At 41.1% G+C, this 26050-nt stretch overlaps 1 protein-coding gene across 2 annotated transcripts; it reads left to right on the top strand.

Moving 5' to 3' along the window:
* The first annotated feature begins 133 nt into the window (after positions 1–133).
* Positions 134–26050, top strand: COPS3 (COP9 signalosome subunit 3). Of its 2 annotated transcripts, none has more exons than XM_072820835.1 (12): positions 134–316; positions 4488–4617; positions 5940–6052; positions 6146–6195; positions 7875–7967; positions 9687–9866; positions 12589–12729; positions 14873–15046; positions 17983–18069; positions 23827–23940; positions 25358–25438; positions 25734–26050. In XM_072820835.1, exons 1-12 carry the CDS (start codon positions 262–264, stop codon positions 25785–25787), a joined length of 1272 nt encoding a protein of 423 aa, XP_072676936.1. In that variant the 5' UTR covers positions 134–261; the 3' UTR covers positions 25788–26050. The 2 variants fall into 2 exon arrangements, with proteins under 2 accessions (XP_072676936.1, XP_072676937.1); XM_072820836.1 differs by having other exon boundaries at positions 149–316; positions 7807–7967.

Raw genomic sequence — 26050 nt, 5'->3', positions numbered from 1 at the left:
AGCAGGAGGAATTTCATAAGTGCACCGAATAAAGAGAGAAGGAAAAGAAATCGAACTTCCGGCGGCGCTAAGCAGTAGAACTGTTTCCATGGGAACAGTAACTGCTTCCCAGGTAGGTGAGATCTCGCGGTGCGTGAGCCGGCGGAAGTGACGTCGGGCCGCTGTTGAGGCCCTGTGGAGGATAGCCGCGGCCCCTCCTCCCAGAGCAGCCGCCTTTTCCCGCGTGAGCTGCCTCTGCTGCTTGGGCCGCCGCGGGGAAATATGGCGTCTGCCCTGGAGCAATTCGTGAACAGTGTCCGACAGCTCTCGGCTCAAGGTGAGGCCCTGGACCGCCGGGCCGGGCCTGGGCGGGCCTTCCGGGCCGCGGGGACGGGCTTGCAACCCCAGCCGCCAGCGCGGACGGCTGGGACCTCCCTGTTGGTCCCGAGCCTCGTCTTCGGGGCCGGGCTTGGGGTTGCGGCGCTTAGACCAGGGAGGGATCGGGCGCGGCTGAGTTGGGGCAGCCCCCTTGCGCTCTAGGTCTCCGTTGCTCTCGTCTGCCTGCCCGTGCGCTTGGCGACCTGGCCACCTCCCCTCGCTGGGGCCGGCTGGACCCTCCTCCCCCCGGCCCGGGCCCCTTCCACCCGGGCGCTCCGCTTGACAGTTTTGGGGGCAGTGACTTCCGGTGGACGCCTTCCCGAGCGCCCATTGGTCTCCTCGGCCTCCCTTGCCTGCGGTGATTGGTACACCGCCTCGTCTGTCACCCTGGCGCTTGGCCGCCGCTGGGCTAGGCCGCGGGCAGCAGGCGCGAGATGAATCCTTTCTGGGTGCCTTGGCTCGGAGGCTCGCCTTGGCCGGCCCCTCGGATGCCGGCCGGCGCGCCCTCGGGAAGCCTCCGCGCCTATTTTAGTCCCGCAGAGTGCAGAGGGAGCTCTCGCTCGAAGGGCTCCATTTCCAGGGGCGGAATGATGACCGTTGTTACTTAAATTTTCATGCTCTTTGATTCAATTAATCTCATCAACCTGCATATAGGATGCTGGACTCAGAATTCAAGTAATCAGCTGCAGGCTGCGAAGGTCCCTTTAACTACCCTGTCTCTTTATCTCTAAGGTAAAAATAAGCCCCTGCTTCAGAGGTGTTGGGCTTGAATGAGAGGAACTTTGTAAAAGCACTTGAAACACTACCTCATATTTGGAGTGCAGTAGATGCAGTTAAAAATTATTGCTAGCAGCTATTAATCTGTAAGGTTCTAGGAGCTGCGTGGACAAGTCACCTTTAATCTCTTGAGTCTCAATCTCCATTTGTAAAAATAGAGGAGTGCTATGTCCCTCACTGTTGTTATGAGTTAACTGATCGGATATGAAGCTATACTTAATGAAGTACTTCTCCTTACCCTTATTAAAGAAACGAGGTTCACAGGTAAGGCACAGACTTGCAGTCTCTATGAATGAAGAAAACATTCATTCATTTATGCCACAAACTGTTTGATTTCTACTTCCTAGGATGTAGTATGGGTATTTAATTTAGATTTGGGTTAGAATCTTGTCAATCACTACATGTGTGAGCCACTTAATTTTCCCTGGGCCAGTTTTCTCACAAAATGAAGCAGGGACTATTTAGCATCAAGTGAGATTTATCTGAAAGCTTTGCATGGATGCTGTGCAAGTCACTGCTTTAGGAACAGTCTGCCAGGCAGAGATAAAATTGATACTTTCGCTGCCTGTGGCTTCTGTGCCTCATGGTCACTGCCTAGTAAATGTTTTTGAGGCTTCTGTTTTTTCTGCTCTTACTCAGAATTTTCTCTTTTTTGAGATTTTATTTATTTATTCCTGAGAGACACAGAGAAGAGAGGGAGAGACATAGGCAGAGGGAGAAGCAGGTTCCCTGTATGGAGCCCGATGTGGGACTCGATCCTAGGACCCCGGGATCATGACCTGAGCAGAAGGCATACACTCAGTCACTGAGCCACCCAGATGCCCCCTCTTACTCAGAATTTTCTAATGTGGACCTTAAGTGAAGGGAGTTTCATAATGTCCAGCTTTCTTTGATTAGAGGAAATTTCTTAGGCCACATGTCTGATTGGGTTCGTGTCAGATGCGCCCTGTGGCACTGAACTTATTGTTAACTCTCCCCTTGACCTACATTAATTATAATTCTTATAATTTCATAGTGACCTAGCTTTTATTTTAAGTCTCAACTCTGCATTGATTACTTAATTGGGGAAAAATAATAGACTGAAATATTTATTTCTGTGTTTCATATCATTGTAAATGTATTTAGAGTAGCAAGTAAAAAGGAGGCAAATTGTGTAGAAGATTTCACATTTAGCAGTGAGATTTATAATAAAATGGTGGTATTTCCCCATTCAACTTGTGTTATCTCTGAAAGATGATGCCTAATCAGATCACAGATTTTTTTATTCTTATTTTGCAGTGCTGTTATGTGATGATAATATATTTCTTTATATTTGATAAAAATTTAATAGTATAGAAGGCCGAGAAACGAAATTACCAAAGTTCCTAGCTACAGTCACTTTTTTTTTTAAGATTTTATTAATTTTATTCATGAGACACAGAGAGAGAGAGAGAGAGAGAGAGAGAGAGAAGCAGAGACACAGGCAGAAGGAGAAACAGGCTCCATGCAGGGAGCCTGACGTAGGACTCGATCCCGGGACTCCAGGATCACGCCCTGGGCCAAAGGCAGGCGCTAAACCCCTGAGCCCAGAGATCCCCAGTCACTTGGTTTTTAAGTATTCTACTATTTAAGTGGTTTTTTTTTTTTTTTTTGGTAAGAAGAAAAATCCCTCAGCTACTAAATAAAAATAGCTGATATTTATAGTTTGAAGTTCAAAATGCAAAAGAGAACTCTAAAGGAGAAGACAAGTGGTTGTTGCCCATGGACTTATATAAACCCCATACACAGCACCACCATTACCCCCAGGAGAATGGCTGAGTAGCCTTGGCAAGTGTAGTGTGGCCATGGTATCTTTTATCAGTATAACCCATCAAAATTAGAGTGAGTCTACTTTAGAGTGCTAACTCAGGCCTAACTAAATTCTTTACCTTAGTTGTTATAACATTGTGGTATGTGAGAAAAATCAGTGGATCAATTAGGAGATTAATTAACAGGCTGTTGATTGATTGGGTGGTAAATAAGCACTGTATTGTGATACTGGAGAAATGACACAGCCTGTCCATCTGAGTTTGTGTTGAATTACCTAACCACCACAACCCCAGGTGATGCACAACATATTTTCAGGTTAGGTAAGGGAAGGCGGGTGAGATGAGGGTCCGAAGAAGACTCAAGCTGATTGTTAAATGAAGTGTATGAATTGGTAGTGGAGGACTCAGGGGAACAGAGCGAAGGAGGGAACACCAAACATGGAGAACAGGATGTGTAGAGTCAAAGGTAAGAGAACATGGCATGTTGCTTGAATTTTCTGAGCTTTGTGTGACCAGAGTAGGTGTGTGTGTTGGAAGGGGGCAGGTAGCAGGAGGTAAGGCTGGGGCGGTTCAGAGCCCTGTTACTTGCCTGAGGCATTTGGACTTTTTCCTTTTTTTTTTTTTTTTTTTTTAAATTAAGATTTTATTTATTGGGATCACTGGGTGGCGCAGCAGTTTAGCGCCTGCCTTTGGCCCAGGGCGCGATCCTGGGGCCCCGGGATTGAATCCCACGTCGGGCTCCCTGCATGGAGCCTGCTTCTCGCTCTGCCTGTGTCTCTGCCTCTCTCTCTCTCTCTGTGACTATCATGAATAAATAAATAAAATCTTTTTTTATTTATTTATTCATGAGAGATACAGAGAAAGAGGCAGAGACATAAGCAGAGGAAGAAGCAGGCTCCTCATAGGGAGCCCGATGCAGGACTCGATCCCTGGACCTCGGGATCCCTGAACCTTGGGATGATGCCCTGAGCCAAAGGGAGACACTCAACTGCTGAGCTACCCAGGCGTCTTGCATTTGGGCTTCTTAAAGCCATTGGAGTAGTTTGAATTTTACATTTTGGGAATATCACAAAGGTACCAATATGGAGAATGGGTTGGAGGAGAGAAAGAGTGAAGTAGGGGGACTGTTTTCAAAGATTTATGATGTAGTCCAGGCAAGAAATGAGAAAGGTCTGAATTACGGCAGGCGAGAGAAAAAGGAATGGAGACTTAGGAAGTAAAAATTAAAAGTAAAATCGTATTTGGTAATGTTCTGTTATAGAGAGGGAGATGATACTGGTGGTAATAGTAATAGTAATGTGTGCATTTCTGGCTTGGGCGATGGAAGAGAGAACAGAGGAAACGTACAAACTTTCAGGGGCCAGAGGGAAATGGGAGGTCTGGTTTTGAGGTCATAGTCAAGGCTATTTCAATTCTCTGGCCCTTTTGAGTCCTCATCTGAAATGAAGGAGATACAAGAAATCATCTTTAAGTCATTTCTTGCTCTGAGGTATGAAGTCTGTGGTTAGAGTTTCTTTAGTTTGGTTAGTGCTGTAACTGAATGATAGTGTTATTCCTGTTTTCCAGGGCAAATGACTCAGCTTTGTGAACTGATCAACAAGAGTGGGGAACTCCTTGCAAAGAACTTATCCCATCTGGACACCGTGCTGGGGGCTCTGGATGTACAAGAGCATTCCTTAGGCGTCCTTGCTGTTTTGTAAGGGGCATCTTCTTTTATAGTCTTGTGCTTGCTAAACCTGAACGCTTTCTGGCTGTATTTGTGTGTGTGTGTGAGTGTGTGTGTGTGTGTGTGTGTGTGTGTAGAAAAATAAACCATGTAAACAACATTGAGTTCTTTTGCACAATTATAAAGTCAAGTCATAGGAGTTACATTTTACTCATCCTAGCTAATCATGGCATGTTTTCCAGTTTTATCATTAACTCTTGTTTATGTTTATACACATTTTGAAATTTAGTTTAAAAAATCAAATGGCTATCTCAGTTGTGGGCACTATGGTTTGAGTTTATCTGAATACTTTTCTTCATGTAATCCATCGGATTGTCCGCATTTTCTACCTTGGAAAGGAAATAGGGAAGAGTGATGGCACAGGGCACAGTGGAAAATGTGAAGTCAGATTACCAATGATCCAAAGCAACATTGCTTCAGATTCCCTTCAAAGAAGCTCAGGCTGTTCAAGACCAAATTAAATAGATCTTATTTCATTTGGGGTTCCTTGTAATTACGTGTGCTTGACAGAATTCTTTTTCTCTTTATGTTTTAGATTTACAAATTGGGATTTTATTTATGATAGGCACACAGTGAGAGAGAGAGAGAGGCAGAGACACAGGCAGAGGGAGAAGCAGGCTCCATGCACCGGGAGCCCAACGTGGGATTCGATCCAGGGTCTCCAGGATCGCGCCCTGGGCCAAAGGCAGGCGCCAAACCGCTGCGCCACCCAGGGATCCCAACAAGTGGTTTTTAAATGAGTAAATAGCCCTAAGCACATTGGAGCTCAAAAGAACAATGGTTTTGTAAACTTCTGGTTAGAAGTTTATATTGTTCATTCATGAATATTAGCATGATATTTGGCCTCATTTAATAGAGTTTTCTTTTGTGAAAGTTCCTTTTAAAACATATTTTCTTCAACCTTTGTGTCTTGTTCTGTGTCTTGATCGTGCCAAGAACCAGGCCGGTCTCATAGACTCTCTTAGTTTTTGAAAATATCGTGACTCATTTACCTTCTTTTTTTTTTTTTTTTTTTACGATTTTATTTATTATTCATGAGAGACACAGAGAAAGAAGTAGAGACACAGGCAGAGGGAGAAGCAGGCTGCCTGCAGGGAACCCGATGTGGGACTCCATCCCAGAACCCTGGGATCATGCCCTGAGCCAAAGGCAGATGCTCAATCACTGGGCCACGCATCCCCTCATTTATTTTCATAGAGCACTAGAGATAGGCAGGCCTTCTGACCTCAGTTCCTTTTTTGTTTTCCCCTGCAAAATATCAGGATGAATTGATTCTTTTCTCTTTATTCCAGGTTTGTGAAGTTTTCCATGCCTAGCGTTCCTGACTTCGAAACATTATTCTCACAGGTTCAGCTTTTCATCAGCACTTGTAATGGGGAGCACATCCGATACGCAACAGACACTTGTAAGCCAAATAACCCTTTGTTTATTTCTCACTGAATGCATTTTGCCCATCTAGTCAATGATATTGTCAACATTCTGTCATTGCCATCTCTAGTTGCTGGGCTTTGCCATCAGCTGACAAACGCGCTTGTGGAAAGGAAACAGGTAAGCAATGTTATTTAAGTATTTATGGTTATGTTTTAAGAACTATCCAAGTTACACAAAGTACTGATTTGTTAAGGTTCTGGGTTAGTACTGAGCACCCTGACAAATAAATGTGGCGGCCATGCATTGGCCGTAGGGACAGCTGGCTCCTACATCAGGGGAGAGAGCAATAGTGCCTCAAGGCAGTCTACTGCTGCTGGTGGATGTTTTTGGAATGACTATCCTAGTGCCTGTTATGTTGTAATATATGGGGATTTTGTTTATTTGCTAGAACTTTTAACTTTTGACTATGACGTTTTAGCCTACAAAAAGACCATATGAAGAATCCCCACGTACCCTTCACCCAGATTCTTCAGATGTTAACGTTTTACCACACTTACTTACCTTATCTTTCTTTCTTTTTTTTTTTTCTGAGCCATTGGAAAAAAAATTGCAGATATGTTGCCATTTACCCTAGATACTTCAATGAATGTTCCTAAAAATTAGGACATTCTCTTACATAACCATAGTAAAATGATCAATATCAGGAGATGAATGTTGATAGAATCTTTTAAACAAATCTAATGACCTTATTCAGATTTTGCCACTGGTTTCACTAATGTTCTTTAAACAAAAATCTCAGATCATGAATTGCATTGGGTTGTCATGTCTCTTTTATTTCCTTTAATCTGAAACAGTTCTTTGGTCTTTAACTTTTGTGGTACTGACATAGGTTATAATTGGGTTTCTTTTTATTTATTTATTTATTTTTATTTTTTGGCTTCTTTTTAAATTATTATTTGAAATCGAACTTTGAGATAGTACTTGGAAGGAGACAAAACCGAAAGAACCATTTGGTATTTTATAGGAATATTAAATTGTAGTTTGAAAGAGATGGTTAAAAAAAAAGTCCTTATTGAAAAAACCATGTAAGTTATTTAGCAATTTTAGAGTCACATCTCCTGTCCAGAAACTGATTACCCTTCACTTGAAACTCGGTTTGGTATTTATAATCAAGGCAGGAAACAGTCTGTTTATAAGTTTTTTGGTATCAGTTTCAATAGGAATCTATTATCAGGTGAGAGAGGGTGGTGTTGGAGAGAATTTATGGCTGATCCATAGACTGCCCTGTGGGAAAATGCCAACTAATCAGGTTCTTTATTACAAATGATTTGAAAAGTTTTTGGTTTGTTTTTTTTTTTTAAGATTTTATTTATTTATTCGTGAGGACACAGAGAGAGGGAGGGAGAGTCAGAGATACAGGCAGAGGGAGAAGCAGGCTCTATGCAGGGAGCCCAATGTGGGACTCAATCCCGGGTCTCCAGGATCAGGCCCTGGACTGAAGGTGGCGCTAAACCGCCGAGCCACTGGGCTGCCCCTGATTTGGAAATTTTTTGTTTTGATATAAATATAATGAACTGTTGAGAAAGTATTATTGCTTTTGATTATTGATCTTCGGTGAAAAAAAAAGCTTTATGATGTAAAAAATGATGCTGAATTACTCTAACATAACAAACAACTTAAGAAAACATTTTCTGACTGAGTAGGGACAGAAATTTCCTGAAAGAGTATGGATACCTCATATTGTTATTTAAAGGAACCTATCAATTAGTGTTATTTTTTATTTGTAAGTGACAACCTAAGATCCAATGTGCTGCCATCTTTGAGAACTTATCTGAAAGAGATGTCATTTCTGACAGCCCCTGCGAGGAATCAGCATCCTTAAGCAAGCCATAGACAAGATGCAGATGAATACAAACCAGCTGACCTCAATACATGCCGATCTCTGCCAGGTAAGCTACCGAAGAGTGTGTCTCCCTGAGTCAGAGGTAGAAGGTTGGTCCTGTGTTTGCTTAATAAAGGAAAACAATTTGGTGGAGAGTGTGATACATTCTAGAAGTTGAAATAGAAGTAGGTACATTGTTAGCCAGGGAATTTTCAGCTGGCTGCTACTGAATGCAAACTCTAGAATGGGGGGCTCAGGTGGTAGGTTTGTGATGTGAGGAAACAGTAATAATGCGTGCGGTGTTAAAAATGTCCCAGGTCATTTTCTTTTTAAGGAATTCTAGAGCCTGAGAATAAATACAGGTAACTTCTTACAACTTAAAGTGTTACTCATTTGTTTTATTTTACATGGTTCAAAATCCAGAAGGCAAAAGGGAAGATATGTAATGAAGTCTCTCTACCACCCTGCTCACTAGTCTCACTCATCTCTTCTCTCCAGAGGATATCTGTTAGTTTTTTGTGTATCCTTCCAAAAGGAATTTTGTGCACATATACGCAAATGCGTGCATTCCCCCCCACCTTTTTTTTTACACAAACAGCAATGATCTGCATGAGCTCTTACATACCTGCTTTTTTCTTTTCTTTTTTTTAAAAAAGATTTTATTTATTCATGAGAGACCCAGAGAGAGGCAGAGACACAGGCAGAGAGAGAAGCAGGCTCCATGCAGGGAGCCTGATGCGGGACTTGATCCCAGGACTCCAGAATCACGTCCTGGGCCAAAGGCAGATACTCAGCCACTGAGCCACCCAGGCGTCCCACTTTTTTCTACTTAATATATCTCGGAGAGGACTCTACATCCATGAGTTACAGCTACAGAGTATTCCATAATACTCTGGGGTTCAACCAGCCCCACGGGGACTGTGTCTTTAATTAATAACATGGTACCTGGATTATTCCAAATACATGTCCTAGTATCACAGAAAGGTGCTTTCTTTTTTCTTTTTAAAAAAACTTTTGTAACTGAAGTATAACAAACTTTAGGGAAACAAACAAACCAGGGACAGTGCACTGGTCTTAAACATCTACCTCTGGGATCCCTGGGTGGCGCAGCGGTTTGGCGCCTGCCTTTGGCCCAGGGCGCGATCCTGGAGACCCGGGATCGAGTCCCACGTCGGGCTCCCGGTGCATGGAGCCTGCTTCTCCCTCTGCCTGTGTCTCTGCCTCATTCTCTCTCTCTCTCTGTGACTATCACAAATAAATAAAAAAAATAAAAATTAAACATCTACCTCTGAGTTTGTACCTATATCTACACCTGTGCCAGCATTGTACAGTTACAGAATGCTACCACATGTTTGGTTTTGAGTTTGAGTTGAGCAGTTCTCTACATTTACATAAAGGTTCAGCAATTGAAAAGAAATAATTGAAGAGAAATTTCCATTTTTAATCATACCATACTGGTCTGTTTCTGTTCCACTAATTCAAAGAGATAAAGGACTCACTTGTCTGGGTATCTGTAAACAGAATGGGTGCTAGGTGGGCTAGTAAGGAGTTTTAATTCATCTGTGGAGTACTTTATCTCATGGCTGCATTTAGTCTTTTATAAAGAAATGCTATTTTATTTTGAATGCTTAGGAAGATGGGGGTAATGTGGCAACATTTAGAACATTTTTTAATAAAATGGTTTAAAATATTGTCTTGAACTTTCTGAAAATCTGTGAATTTGCTCCTGCTTCTAAAGCCTTCCAAGTACAATGAAAATGATGACTTCATATAAAATTTTTCACAGCTTTGTTTGCTGGCAAAATGCTTTAAGCCTGCCCTCCCGTATCTTGATGTAGACATGATGGATATCTGTAAAGAGAATGGAGCCTATGATGCAAAGCACTTTTTATGTTACTATTATTATGGAGGGATGATCTATACCGGGCTGAAGAACTTTGAAAGAGCGCTGTACTTTTATGAACAGGTAATCATCTCTCTAAATGCCCCTGAGGTTGTGTTGAACTTGTGTGATCAAAGAAGTGCACAGCTGGAATGGATTGATCTCAGGCCTCTGAGTTTTGAGTGGAGGTCCTTTCAAAGGCTGTTTCTCTGTGATCATGTAAATAGTGGTAAACTGTTGCTTAAGTTGAAGGGCAGTGGCACTGGAGGGAAGAACAGTACAGAGTGGGGTCTAATTTAGGCCTTGCCACTCACACCCTGTCTGATTCAGGTTAAGTTCTGTATGTCTCTTGACCTTTATAGCTTCCTTTGCAGAAAGGGATGAGATTGAATTGAATGATCTTTGAAATGTCTTTTTGTTCTGAAACCATCTGTGGTATTTTGTTAAATTTTATTTACTTTAATAAGTAAAACATTCTTTGTGTTTTGTGTCCATGTAATGACCACTGGTCTATGTAATGAGATATATTACATAATTTGGAAAAAATTTTTTAAAGTCTGAGAAAGAGATATAATATTGGCTAATACTAGTATTTTAAAATTTTATTAGATATTTATATTTCTTATTATATTCATAGCACGTATTAAGGTAATAAAGGATATTCATATTCTAAGCCTTGAAGGAGCTCACAATTTAGTGGAAGTGATAACACATAAATACACATGCATGGCATGTTTCTCTGACAGAACATTGCCTCATTGCGTCAGGGGGTTGATAGGCACTGCTAAGGGGACCAAGGGAAGGGTCAACAGAAGGTGCTCTTGGGCAGAGATAGTGTCATTAAAGGATGTGTCTAGTCAGGGGTCCCTGGCTGGCTCAGTCAGTAGAACATGCACCTCTTGATCTTGGGGTCTTGAGGTCAAGCTCTTTTCTGGGTGTAGAGCTTACTCAAAACAATGATGTGTCTAGTCAAGCAAAATCTTCAAGGTGACTTCTCTTTAAGAGTACATAGTTCTTCAGAAAATGATAAACACTTCACAGCCACTGAACAGACGATCATTTTATAGCCCAATATGATAGCTGATAACATACTGATGAGCCAGAAATATCAAGATGATGAGGACATTAAAAAGGCAGAAAAGTATGTAATGCACTTAGAAAAAATATTTCTATCACAAGTAGTTAAAATTTTAAAAACAAAACATTTTTGATACAGATAATAGGATTCTTTTCGCTGAAAGTGCATATATCCCCTGATTTTGCCCTAACGACAAGCATTGTCTTGTGTTTGTCTACTTCATGTGACTGTTTGAATAATTACACAGGCAGCTATAGATGGCACTGGTACCTTCATTTCAGAAGGGGATACAGATTTCTTATGGCTTAAAAAAAAATTCCAAAAGAAAGATACACTTACTGGAAAAAAATTAGATCATACAGTATTATATAAAGCAAAAAGTGAAAGCAGCTTCATCTTCTCATATCACTCCACATGTTGACCTTCTTGATTTACTAAGTCCTTGATGGGTGGAAATGTAAGTTGATTGTGATGTATTAAAGCAGTGTTGTGGGTAGGAATCGTATTTGTATCCACATGCATTTCTGTGTTTCTGTAGAATCTCAAGTACCTCAAAGTTTCAGTGATGGGTTTGGATTTGGAATATTTGAGCTGACTTGGGTATGATAGTTTTTACTTCTCCCTGACCTTTATAAATCTGGTAAAATAAAGTGGAAAGGCAGCCACAGAATGGGAGAAAATATCTGCAGATCATATTTCTGATAAGAGACTTCCAGCCAGAATGTACAAAGACTTCTTACAACTCAACAGTAAAAAAACTAAAATTTAAAAATGGTCAATGGATTTGAATAGACATTTCTCCAGAGAAGACACACCAATGGCCAATAAATACATGAAAAGATACTCATCATCGTTAAACATCAAGGAAATGCAAATCAAATCCACAATATACCAATTCACACCCAGTGGAATGGCTAGAATTAGGAAGAGACAGCCAACAATAACCAACATTGAGGAGCAGGTGGAGAATTTGGGATCCTCGTAACTGCCCATGGGAATGTAAAATGGTGTGGCCACTGTGGTAAACAGTCTGGGATTCCTCAAAATGTTAAACCTAGAGTTACCACCATGACCCAGCAATTCCACTCTTAGGAATATACCTGAGGGAAATGAAGACAAATGTCTACCCCAGAATACGTACACTGATGTTCATGGCCACTTTATTCATAGTAGCCAGGAGGTGAGACAACCCAAATGCCCATTAACTGAGGATGAATAAATGAAATGTGGTCTACCCATACAGTAGAATATCATTCAGCCAGAAAGTAGAATGAGGCACAAAGTATCTGCTACAACATGGATGAGCCTTGAAAACAAGTCAAAGAAGCCAGTCACGAAAGCCCATGTCTTTATTATGATGCCATTTATATAAAATGTCCAGAATAGGCAAATCCATGGAGACAATGTAGAACAATGGTTGCCTAGGGTTGGAGGGAGGAGAGAATGGGGAATGACTGCTAATGGGTATAGAGTTTCTCTTTGGAGGGATGGAAGTGTTGTGAAATAAGGTAATGGTCATAAATAGTTGGATAGCTTGGTGAGTATACTGAGAGCCACTGAGTAGTATTCTTGAAAAGGGTCACTTCACAGCACGAGAATCCTCTCTCAATAAAGACACTATTAAAAATACTGATACGACGTGTAATGCCAGAATTGTTATTTAATTAAAGTGATACACGTGGCTGATTGCCCTTTCTGCTGTGGTGTGCTCTCTCTCCTCTTGCTCAGGCTATAACTACTCCTGCCATGGCGGTCAGTCACATCATGTTGGAATCATATAAAAAGTATATTCTAGTTTCTTTGATATTACTTGGAAAAGTACAACAGCTACCGAAATACACGTCTCAAATTGTGGGTAGATTCATTAAGGTGAGTTTTTTAAATTGATGTCCTAGGTGACATGTTAAGTCCATAGAGAAATTGTAATGATACCTAGTTCTGTAATTTTATTTTATAATGACTTGGCTCTCCCAGCAGCTTCCAGTTAGCAGACACTTAATACATTTAATAGCAGACACTTGTGGTCTGGGAGCTGCAGTTTTAACAGAATCTCTATTCCATTCCACACACCCTCTGATCACCTGGTTGAGCTGGAATGTTTCTTAGAAATTTGTTTTCAGGGGGCCCCCAGGTGGCTCGGGTTGAGCGCCTGCCTTCAGCCCAAGGCGTGATCCTGGAGTCCTGGGATCAAGTCCCATATCAGGCTCCCCTGCATGGAGCCTGCTTCTCCCTCTGCCTGTGTCTCTGCCTCTCTATCTGTGTCTCTCATGGATAAATAAGTAAAATCCTTAAAGAAAAAAAAATTTTGTTTTCAAACTTTTGGTCTGAGTAATAATTGCCATAGATGTTTAGGCTCCTAAAAAGGTTGATTTGTTGTGGTTATTGTTATCCTTCATTACAATTTAGCAGAAATACTGGAAAGGCAGTGTTGATTTTTTTTTTTTTTTAAAGATTTATTTATTTATTCATTCAGAGAGAGCAGGAGAGAGGCAGAGACACAGGCAGAGGGAGAAGCAGGCTCCACGCAGGAAGCCCAACGCGGGACTCGATCCTGGGTCTCCAGGATCACACCCCGGGCTGCAGACGGCGCTAAACTGCTGCGCCACCGGGGCTGCCCGATTTTTTTTTTTTTTTTTAAGATCTTATTTATTCAGGAGAGACACACAGAGAGGGAGAGACACAGGCAGAGGGAGAAGCAGGCTCCCTATAGGGAGCCCGATGGGGGACTTGATCCCAGGACCCTGGGATCACACCCTGAGCCAAAGGCAGATGCTAAACCACTGAGCCACCCAGGCATCCTAGCAGTGTTGATTTTATTGAGCTCAATCTGTCCAAGTGTTGGGAAATCTTAAAGCCCCCATGTGAAAACCACAAGTTCTGCTCACTGAACTGTTGTTTTCACTGAGGACCCAGCTTTGGGATCACATAAAAAAATAAATCATTAAAATTTTTTTTTTAAAAACATGCTCATAGTTTATTTATTTATTTAAAGATTTTATTTATTTATTAGAGGGGAGAGAGAGAGAGAGAGAGAGAGAGAGAAAGAGGCAGGCACAGAGACAGGCAGAGGGAGAAGCAGGCTCCATGCAGGGAGCCTGACGGGGGACTCGATCCTGGGTCTCCAGGATCAGGCCCTGGGCTAAAGGTGGCGCTAAACCACTGAGCCACCCGGGCTGCCCTGCTCATGGTTTAGAATAAAATTTAGGGCAGGGTCACCTATGTGGCTCAGTTGGTTAAGTGTATACCTCGGCTCAGGTCATGATTCTGGGGTCCTCAGGAATCAGGTCCCATGTTGGGCTCCCTGCTTGGTAGGAAGCCTGCTTCTCCCTCTCCCCCTGCTTGTGATTGCGCATGCTTGCTTGTTCTCTCTCTCAAATAAATAAAATCTTTAAAAAAATAGAATAAAATTCGGCAATTCAAAATCTGAGGTTACAATCATTTGGATAACAATTTTAACCTTGTTCTTTGTATAGAACTGAAAATTTCAGGATATCAATTTGAAAATCTTCCCCATGAGATTTTTATGCTATCTTGTTGAAGATTGCCAAGTGTTTTTTGCTGAAGACCCCTATTGTGTTTTTTTCTTGTCAAAAAATAACAGATGAGCCTGGTGCATTTGGGAAGGTGTGTGTATATATGTGAGAAAGTGTGCAAGACAGTTGAGAATGATGGAGAATTTGCCCCCCCCAATGCAATTCATCAGGAAAAAAAAAAGGCATGCATGCATTTATTAAATGCAGTATGCTTTCACCTGCTATGCAGTTATTTGCTCTGAAATACAAAGTTTTTTTTTTATAATAAATCCCATTGAATGTCTATCTTTGGTCCTAAAAACTAAGCATTCACTTTGGGGAAATTATAAGTTGCTAGGTAACAATAAAGAGTATTGAATGTACTTGTTCAAAACCTAGTAGCATGGTCGATCTGTTGTTGTTTTTGTTTTTTTGGCTGCCTCTAAGAAGTTTGTATCTCTAATGCTTTAATCTGATTTTTCCCACCTTTAATCCTTCAGCCTCTTAGCAACGCGTACCATGAGTTAGCACAAGTTTATTCAACCAATAATCCCTCAGAACTCCGCAACCTGGTCAACAAGCACAGTGAAACTTTTACTCGCGATAACAACATGGGGCTGGTGAAGCAATGCCTGTCTTCTCTTTATAAGAAGAATATTCAGAGGCTAACCAAGGTGAGGCAAGTGCCACTCTCAGATAACATCTTCTGATTCTCCCAGGGCCTCCTCTTCTCTCTTCCTCCTCAGTGCTCAGAAGCAGATCCAGGGATACAGTGTGGCAGGATTTCTTTACTAAGCAACAACTCTCACTACTGATGACTTAGAAAGAGTTTGATTTATACCTTTTGGTCTTTTCAGGGCTAGAGCAGGGTATTTGAGAAGAGGAACAGGTGAAGAGGAAGACAGGTAGGAGATAACGGCTCCATGGGGAGGCAGAGAAAGGTAGCCTGAGAGAGGTAAACAGTGCCATGGGCAGTCGGGGTGGGATTCATCATGCAGGCACGAATCTTTTGTGACAATTGTGACAAGCTGTAGAACCTCTTGGATGGTGCTGGTCTCTGTTTGAACTTCTTACTTGACACAGCACGACCCTGACATTGCCACCTAGGCCAGAGTTGAATGAGCTATGTGCAGGTCAACTGTAGGAGGTAAGCCAATTACGTGATTTTTATTTTCAAAATGAAAGTAACCTGATGGTTCTGGATTGCAGGAAATGTGCTTATTATTAAGTGTTCAAACACTACAAAAATGTATGAAAGAAAAATGAAATCTCAGGTGACCTCCAAAGGCACGTGCTACGGGTAGCAGGATGCTAAGAGCAGCTTAAACCACCAGGATTGTTTTTTCCTCCTGAAAAGGAGTCTAGTCAGAGGTAGCAGTTCACAGTGGGCGAAAACATGGATCAGTCTGTTCCCGGGCAGCAGCGGAGTAGAGGGTGAAGAGGCAGAGAGCCAGGATAGGGGATGTCTGTGGCTAGGTGACCTAGTGATGGAAGGCTCTGGGTGGAGGATCTGACAGTGAGAGGGCCTGAAGAAGCCAGAGAGTGGTGAGGAGGGGACAGTTGTGGAGGCAAGTAGTCCTTGCAAGGAGAGGAGGAGGGGAAAGTGAGGAGATGGCCAGTGAACAAGAAGGGGAACCCCTTCCAGTACTCGAGAGAGAGCGACCCTGGCTGCCTAACTCACAGAAGGAAATCAGGGGATTTGTAAAAAGTTAATTTGTAGAAAGAAAATGAAGAACAAGAAAGAGAAAGTAGCTCAAGAAATATCAAAAATGAATGTTGCTGTCAGCCAGAGAAAAGCCAAGTTGACCAGGCAAAAAAGGCCAGGATCTAAGAGATCAGGGTAACCAGCAGCCTGATTTTCCCCACGAAATTTTTTTATTTGGTCCAAGTGCCAACAGAACCACTTGAAGTAAAAGTAGTTGCACCCTGTCTGTGACTGGTGCTTGCACTTTAGATGGAAGAATCAAAATGTTAACATGGATAAAAGTCAGCGCCTTTCAGAAAATGTTAAATTGCAGAGTGGCAAATAAACGTTAAATGAAAAAGGTGAAATCTTTGCAGGCGGCTGTTATATACTTTTTACCATCATGTCCTAGAGCCAGAACACTAGAAGTGGGAATAACCCAAGGATTTTCTAACCACGTCAGTCTCTTTCTCGTTCCAAAATCAGAAAATCAGAAGTTTTTCATAAAATCTTAAGTAGATTGTCAGTGTCAGTGACGGGGGTGGTATTCATGGCATTGCTGGGGCCAAGGGGTTATCACATGGAGACTAAATCTGCTACTTCTTATGCATGTTTTAGTGGACATTTTTCTATATTCTTCTCTCTGTTCTCTATGTATATGGAGATGCAATTAAATGTGATTGGGATTATATTCTACATACTGTTCTCTACCCTGCTTTTTTTGGTTCAGTATATCTTAAACCTCTTTCTGTGGCAATGTAAGCATATATCACAGTTACCCTATGTAGTAATCTGATGGATGGATCACAATTGATTCAATCTGTCTTCTCCTGGTGGACATTCAAGTGGAAGTTTCTATTTGTTTTGAGATAGGAAAAATGATAGTTCTGTGTATTTAGAAATGTTGACTTTTTAAGTCTTCACTTGTGTTAAAGTGCTTATGTACTTTAAAAATTAACAATAATTTCATTTTCTTGGATGCTACTCTTTTAACTAAAGTATATGTAGATTCTTTGGTCATTGGCTTATTAAAAATTCACATTTGGATTTTAACATGCCTTGCTCTGAAAAGGCCATTGCTCTAAGTATTGCCAACTTTCCTTTCAAAGAGCTCTTTTCATTTTCAGGTCCCCAGCAGAGCAGTGGAAAACACTGACTTCCTTCTAAACCCCCATGTGTTTACATATTTTAGCTTTGAATTTTGAAGAATGAATGTGATAATGTTAATTATTTTTAATAGGTAATACATTTATAATACAAAATTCAAAAGATACAAAAATCTCCATCCAGTTCCTATACCCTAGCCACCTCTTCTTCAGAGGCAACCAGTTTCTTGGCCTTCTAGAGGTTGTCTATGCATGTATATGCATGCATAAATAAAAGCACCCCTCCTCACAGGTATATATACACTTTGGTTTACACAGCATGCCATGCACACTTCTTCATTCTCCTTTTTTTATATTTAATGGTGTACATTATTATCTCAGATCTTATTTCAGTCCGTGAGAAGTATCTGGATTTTTGGGGTTTGTTTTGTTTTGTTTTGTTTTTTACAACTGCATAGGAGTCTGTTGATGCAATTGTACCAGACCGCACTAACCTGCCCTCTGTGGTGGACATTTAAGTGGTTCCAGTCCTTTGCTCTCACAGACAGTGCTGCATAAATAACCTAGTGCCTGCATACGTCACTCAGACCCGTAGGAATGTATGTGCCAGAAAACATTTCTAGAAGTCATTACTCCTCTAGGAAACTGATGACTAAAGCCACAGGTTTTATCAACTTCAAATCATCTTCACAACAAATAATTACTTTGCACAGTAATGGAAAGCAAATTTTCAGTAATTCAGTAGAGCTCTGTACGCATTGAATAAAATGTATGTCCTCAGTCGTTTCTACCTATGATTAATTCTACTTCTGAATTTCAGACCTTTTTAACATTATCGTTACAAGATATGGCAAGTCGTGTGCAGTTATCTGGACCTCAGGAGGCAGAGAAATATGTCCTACACATGGTAAGTGTGTTTTCACTTTTAAAAAGTTAATTAGTGGATTTTTGTCCTTGTAAAAGTCATAGGTGTTCATTATAGATAATATTTTTAAAGAGGAGGGAGGGACGCCTGGCTGGCTCAGTGGTTTGTCACCTGCCTTCGGCCAGGTGCGTGATCCTGGAGGACCGCTATCTATCTAGTTCTGCGTGGGGCTCCCTGCATGGAGCCTGCTTCTCTTTCTGCCTGTGTCTCTGCCTCTCTCTCTGTCTCTCATGAATAAATAAACAAAATCTTTTTAAAAAATAAATAAAAAAGGAGGGACATCCAAAGTCAGCCTTTGGATATTTTGGATTTTGTTTCCTTACAACCTATGGGGTTTTCCAGTCATAGGTACTCATATGATGTACATGGTGTGTCCTGTTTGTCCTCCTTATTTACGTTTTTTTCTTAAAGATTTATCTATTTATTCATGAGAGACACAGACTGAAAGAGAGAGACAGAGGCATAGGCAGAGAGAAAAGCAGGCTCCTCACAGGGAGCCTGATGTGGGACTCGATCCTGGATCTGGATCTCAGATCATGACCTGAGCTGAAGGCAGGCACCCAACCACTGAGCCACCCAGGCATCCCATACATTTTTAAAACACTTGTGAAATTATTCAGATGTACCAAGAGTCATAAAGCAGTGCTACTCAATGTGCTGGTCCATGATGAAGTCATGAACTTGTGCTCATATGTAGGTCAGGGCACTGCTGCCCACACCAAGGATGTCCTGCTCAGCTAGAGAGAGAACAGTTGTTGACTGGGATCGGACTTGAGCCCCTTACCTCCTCACGGGCCATTGTCCGTTCCCGACCACGCTTACAGCAGTATGGACAATAAAGGGGGCACCATCTCAGTACCCATCTTCAGAAATCAGGTATTACCAATACCCCTTCTGGTAATGTCCCAGTTACATCTCTCCACTCCCAAATTTGGATAAGCATCATTTAAGTGAGCACATGGTAGGGGTGCCTGGGTGGTTCAGTCAGTTAAGCATCTGCCTTTGGTTCAGGTGGTGATCTTGGGGTCCTGGAATCAAGCCCACATCGGGCTCTCTGCTCAGCAGGAGTCTGCTTCCCTTCCTCCCTTGCCCCCCCCCTTTACTCATGCATGCATACTCTCTCTCAAATAAATATAATCTTTTTAAAAAATATTTATTTATTCATAAGAGAGACAGAGGCAGAGACATAGGCAGAGGAGAAGCAGGCTCCATTCAGGGAGCCTGATGTGGGACTCGATCCCAGGACCCCAGGATCACCACCTGAGCCAAAGGCAGATGGTTACCATTGAGTCACCCAGGTGTCCCAATAAAATCTTTTAAAAATAAATTTTAAAATGAGTACATAGTAACCCACTGAATGATACATTGTAATCTACTTACCTATTCAGTTATGTAAATACATGGCTCTGATCTGATCTGTCAAACTAAACATGTCCTCAGCCCAGGTCAGGCAAATCTTAGGTTACATAGAAAGTCAGCATTACATTTTTCTGCTAATGATCTCCCCTCTGATTTCAGGAGCACTGCCATATCAGGATTAGGAGTAATAAAACTATTTTCCATTATGATAATGGAGTACTTTATTTCCATTGAGCAATTTACAAATGTTTTGAGGTTTTTCTCCTTCGACCTAATTCTCAAAACACACGCACCCTTTCCAAAGAAACAAAATCTGACTTGATCAGCTTTGGAGTGCCTTTCAAGAGTGTAAACTCTACAGGGGTTACACAGACCGAGTAAGCTACATGGTAACCCCAGGAAACTCACTATTTGGTGGGTGAGAAGAAATGTGTTTATGACACCTGTAAGGACACATGAGCTAGGGAAATGCTTTAAGGGAGCAAAATGGGGGCGGGGGTGGTGGTGGTGCATTTTGAACAGTTTATGAACAACCCAGACAGACCGTAACAGGCTCTAGATCAACCAGCAGTGTTTTTTCTACCATGGGACATTTGGCAATATTTGAAGATATTTTTGGTTGTCACAGCTAGGGGTCCTAACATCTACTGGATAGAAGCCAGGGATGCTGCTATACGTCCTACAATGCAGAGGACCACTCCCACAGCAGACAGTTATCCTGCCCAGGATATCCATACTGCCAACCTTGAGTGTAAGCTCAAGACTTGCTCTAGAGTATCCGGTCTTTGGGGATGGGGAATGTTGTTGTTTGTAAGAACAGTTTGAGGTTCACAGCAAAATTGAGGGGAAGTTACAGACATTTCCCATATGCCCCCTGCCCCTGTACATCCATAGCTTTCTCCATGATCAACAACCCTCACCAAAGTGACACATGTGCTACATTTGGTGGCCTACCCTGACAGGTGGTCATTCGAAATCTATAGTTTACACGAAGGTTCACTCTTGGTATTGTACATTCCAGTTTTGACATGGATAATGACATGTGTCCATCATTATGGTATACAGAGTTATTTTTACTGCCCTAAAAATGCTCTGTGCTCTGCCTTTTCATCTTACCCCTGTCAACCAGTGATATTTTTTATTGTCTCCATAGTTTTTTTTCCAGAATGTCATGTAGTTGGAATCCCACAGAATGTAGCCTTTTCACATTGGCTTCTTTTAGTAATCAAAATTTATGGTTCCTCAATGTCTTTTCATGGCTTAGTGCTCATTTATTTTTCATGCTGAGTAATGTTCCATTGCCTGGATGTGGGACAGGTTATCCATTCACCTCCTGAAGGATATCTTAGTTGCTTTCAAAGTTTGGCAATTATGAGTAAAGTTACTATAAACATCCATGTCAGGTTTTGTGTGGATGTAAGTTTTCAGCTCCCTTGGATAAATACTAAGGAGTGTGATTGCTGGCTCATATAAGACTATGTTTAGTTTTGTAAGAAGCTGCCAAACTGTCTTTTAAAGTGGCAGCACCATTTTGCATTCCCACCAGCAATGAAAGAGAGGTCCGATTGGCCCACATCCTTACCAGCATTTGATGTTGTCAGTGTTCCAGATTTTGGCCGCTCTAATAGGCATGTAGTGGTATCACATGTTAATTTGCACTTCCCTGATGACATAGGATGTAAAGCATCTTTTCATATGCTTATTTGCCATCTGTATGTCATCTTTGGTGAAGTATCTGTTCAGGTATATTTGGCCCATTTTTTAATGTTTGTTTTCTTGTTGAGTTTAAGAGTTCTTTGCATATATTTTTCTCTTTTTTTAAAATCTCATTGCCCAACATGGGGCTCAAACTCCCAAACCCAAGATCAGGAGTCACATACTCCACTGACTGAGCCAGATAAGCCAATTCTTTGTATATTTTGGATAACAATTCTTTGTCAGACGTGTTTTTTAAATATTTTCTCCCAGTCTGTGGCTTGTCTTCTCATCTTGACATTGTGTTTTGCAGGGAGAGGCTTTTAATTTTAATAGGAGCCCAGCTTATCAATTATTTCTTTCACAGATTATGTCGTTAGTGTAATACCTAAAAAGTTATCACACCCAAGATCATCTAGATTTTCTCCTACATTATCTTCTGGGATTTTTTATAGTTCTGCGTTTTACATTTAGATCTGTGACCCATTTGAATTAATTTTTCTTAAGGATGTAAGGTCTGTGTCTAGATTCATTTTTTTTGCATGTAGATGACCAGTTGTTCCAGTACTGTTTATTGAAAAGACTATCTTGCTCCATTGTATTGCCTTTGCTCCTTTGTCAAAGATCTGTTGACTATTTATGTAGGCCTATTTCTGGGTTTTCTATTCCATGGATGTGTTTCTTCTACAAACACCATGTTGCCTTGATTATTGTAGCTTTATGGTAAGTTTTAAGGTCAGGTAGTACCAGCCCTCCAACTTTGTTCTTCCTTAATACTGTGTTGGCTATTCTGGGTCTTCTGTCTCTTCACATAAACAACAATCAGTTTGTTGATATCCGTAAAATAACTTGCTGGGATTTTGACTGGGATTGTGTTGAATCTATAAATTGGGAGGAACGGACATCTTGATAATAGTCTTCTTATTTGTGCACATGGAATATCTCTCCATTTATTTAGCCCTTTTTTTATTTCCTTCCTTATTCTTTGATTTTGCTCATAGGTCTTGTACATATTTTGTTAGATTTATTCTTAAGTGTTTCATTTGGGGTGGGGATAATGCTAATGTAAATTGTATTGTTTTTAATTTGAAGTTCCCACTCATTTGTTGCTGGTTTACAGGAAAATGATTGACTTTTCCACATTAACCTTGTATCCTGCAACCTTGCTATAATTGCCTATAGTTCCAGGAGGGTTTTTCTGTTGATACTTTCAGATTTTCTATATAGACAGCCTTCCTTATCTGTAAACAAAGACAGCTTTATTTCTTCTTTCCCAACTCTTTAATTTCCTTTTTAGTCTTATTAAACTTCCAGTATGATGTTGGAAGGAGTGGTATGAGAGGATATCCTTGCCCGGCTCCTCATCTTTGTGGGGAAGCTTTGAATTTCTCACCATTAAGTTTGATGTTAGGTGTAGGGTTTTTGTAGATATTCTTTATGAAATTGAAGGCATTCCCCCCTATATTCTTACTTTACTGAAAGTTTTTTTTATCATGAATGGTTATTAGAGTTTATGAGATATTTTTTCTGCATCTGTTGATATGATCATGATCTCTTTGGTCTGCTCATGTGATGAATTACTTTAATTGATTCTTGAATGTTCATCCAGCCTTGCATACTTGGGATAAATCCTGTTTGGTTGTGGTGTATGTACTTTTTATTTTATTTTTAGAGAGAGAGTACGCGCGCATGCGCGAGCGTGTGTGTGCAAGAGCAGGGGAGGGAGAGAGGGAGGAGAGGGAGAATCTCAAGCAGATCCTGCTGAGTGTAGAGCCTGATGTGGGGCCAGATCTCACCACCCTGATCATGATCTGAGCCAAAATCATCCTTTTATTTTGGGGGGGGGGGGGGGTCATTGGATTTGCTTATATTTTGTTGAGGATTTTTGCATGTATGTTCATGTGAGGTACTGGTCTATAGTTCTCTTTTTTTGTATTTGTCTGGTTTTAATATTAGGGCAAACCTGGCCTCATAGAATGAATTGGGAAGCATTCCCTCCACTTATATCCTCTGAAAGAGATTGTAGAGATGTTATGAAATCTCTGTAGAGTAGGAAGTTGATTGGTGGTTGCCAGGAGCTGAGATAATGGGAAAAGGAGTCAGTGCTCAAATGGGTACAGGGTTTCCTTTCGGGTAATGAAAATATTTTGGAACTAGATAGAAGTGGTGGCTACACATTACAAATTACACTGATTTGTTCACTTTATTTTTTTCTTAAGATTATTTATTTTTTTTATTGAGAGAGAGCAAGAGAAAGCACAAGCAGGGGAAGGGGCAGAGGGAAAGAGAGAAGCAGACTCCTCGCTGAGTAGGGAGCCCAATGCAGGGCTCAGTCCCAGGACCCTGGGATCATGACCTGAGCCGGAGGCAGACACTTAACTGAGCCACCCAGGCGCACCTGAATTTTTCACTTTAAAATGATTAATTTACATCATGTGAAACTTAGTTCAGTAAAAACTTGCAAGGGCCAGTGTGTGTATGTAGTGTGTGTTTTGCACCCCTTAGCATATATAATGGTGCCTAACAAATGATAGGTGTTCAGTAAGTACTTGTTGAATAAACAGATGGTGCTTAAAAATACACATACAAGCTTACTGCTTTTTGTCCTTTCCCCCAATTATGTTGAAACAGTATATATCTACATAGTGTCCAGGTCTAAACTACTCCTGATTTCTTTTTTTACAGATAGAGGATGGTGAAATTTTTGCAAGTATTAATCAGAAGGATGGAATGGTCAGTTTCCATGATAACCCTGAAAAATATAATAACCCAGCCATGCTTCATAACATCGATCAAGAGGTAAATACAAATGTCAGGTTTTGATTTGTTTTAAGTGATGTTCGAGATTCTGTATTTGAAATACTGTCTCTATGCTCTAGGACAATTTTAGTTTTAGATACAGGTAATTCCCAACTAGTTTCTAGGAACATCTTAGTTCCTGGGAAGTTATTTTAAAAATGGGCATTGCTTCAACCTCTCCCAGATTGTATGGTTATAAGTAAATAAATGGTGGGTTGGATTTCACCAAAGCCTAGTTTAGCTATTGAAACACTTTAGGGTCTTACAATCAGTACAATGTTATGTACACCCAAACATCATTTATAATGTAGAGCCTCATTTCTGTGAGAAAGTGCACTCAGAATTCCAGGTGGGAAAGTCAGAAACATCAGTGTCAGGGTGGCTGGAGGGGTAAGCCGTCCTGCAGTTTCCTATTAGGCAGCAGCCAAGAGCCAGAGCAGTCCCCTTTGCATCTTCTGAGGTCATGCTGCTCTGAGTGCCACTCTGGGGTCTAGATATGAGTTAGGATTGTGTGGACAGTCTGTGTTTCTTACCTCAGACATCAAATCTCAGAAACCTGGGACGCCTGGTTAGGTCAGCAGTTGAGCGTCTGCCTTTGGCTTGGGGCATGATCCCAGAGTTGCAGGATCAAGTCCCGCATCGGGCTCCCTGCATGGAGCCTGCTTCTCCCTCTGCCTATGTCTCTGCCTCTCTCTCTCTGTGTCTCTCATGTATAAATAAATAAAATCTTAAAAAAAAAAAAACCTCTCAGAAACCTAAAAGCAATCCAGAGTAACATAGTATATAACTTCCACAGTCCTTTTTTTGCAATTTAAAATCGGAAAACCCATGAAAACTGGAGGGTTTTGGTAACTTAATGTGATGACGAATTTCACCTGAAATGATGTATAGCCTTTATCCCACTTATTGTGCATTATTTTTAGGTTTCAGTGCAAAAGATATTAATGTGTCTGATTATGGGTGCTTCCCTAGATCTTATTGGGATGTTAGGTAATATACAGTATTTTTCCTGTTAACTTTCCGCATTCAAAAAATTCTGATTCCAAAACCTATGTAGCCTCAGGCATTTCAGATCATGGGAGTATGAACCTATAGCTCCCTATATTGATAATTTAGGTTAAAAAAGGAGGTAAATTGGGCAGCCCCGGTGGCTCAAGCGGTTTAGCGCTGCCTTCGGCCCAGGGTGTGATCCTGGAGATCTGGGATCGAGTCCCACGTTGGGCTCCCTGCATGGAGCCTGCTTCTCCCTCTGCCTATGTCTCTGCCTGCCTCTCTCTCTCTCTCTCTCTCTTTCATAAATAAATATTATATATATATATATATATATATATATATATATATATATATATATATATATAAAGGAGGTAGATTGACCTAAACTCGCTTACTAACCACCTTCAAACATGTCTGTCACCAGATGCTGAAGTGCATAGAGCTGGATGAGCGACTGAAGGCCATGGACCAGGAGATCACAGTGAACCCCCAGTTCGTACAGAAGGTGATTAAGGTTCCCTTTGTTAACTAGAAATGGCCTGGGTAGAAAAGGAGGGGTATTTCCTCATCAGAACTGTGACCTTGATTTGAGGTTAAATGTTTAGTTGCCCCAAGTTCCTAAAAAATCCTTGTCACTAAGTTCACAGAGAGTCACGGAGGGCATTTTCAAACTATAATAGCCTTTCTGTGTGTACACAGGGTGGCTGACGGTTGTTGGGGAGGGGACGGGTGCTTGTTTGGGGCTGAAGGGAAACCTTTGACGAGAACAAACATAGATTGTCTTATTTTCCTCTTTACAGAGCATGGGATCACAAGAAGATGATTCTGGAAACAAACCATCTAGTTACTCTTGAAACTAACATCCATCCTGAGTTAGATGGAATTTATCACCTTGGCCAGTGGCAAGTGTTAGGAGGGCAGCAGGGAGGACCAAGCCTGTGTGACCTGGACATTAAGAAATTACATTTTGTTTTGACATCTTCAGTCCTATGTGCTTTAAGAAAACCATTCTCTCTGCAAAGAAAGGAAAAAAAATTCAAACTTTAAAGTCTGTTGTGGATTTATTTATCCTGAGATTAATGTTGTTGCATTAAATCTACATTTTTGTTTTAAATTA

Source organism: Canis lupus, chromosome 3, assembly GCF_048164855.1.
Source record: "Canis lupus baileyi chromosome 3, mCanLup2.hap1, whole genome shotgun sequence".
Taxonomy (NCBI): domain Eukaryota; kingdom Metazoa; phylum Chordata; class Mammalia; order Carnivora; family Canidae; genus Canis; species Canis lupus.
The sequence above is the reverse complement of the archived record's forward strand: the minus strand, read 5'-3'. Positions and strand labels throughout refer to the sequence as shown.

Excerpts from the sequence above, each read along its gene's own strand:
- COPS3 (XM_072820835.1), top strand. The coding sequence starts at position 262 with ATGGCGTCTGCCCTGGAGCAATTCGTGAACAGTGTCCGACAGCTCTCG. Across the intron at positions 4,618-5,939 it reads TTAGGCGTCCTTGCTGTTTT|GTTTGTGAAGTTTTCCATGC; the intron begins GTAAGGGGCATC and ends TCTTTATTCCAG. Across the intron at positions 18,070-23,826 it reads AGAAATATGTCCTACACATG|ATAGAGGATGGTGAAATTTT; the intron begins GTAAGTGTGTTT and ends CTTTTTTTACAG.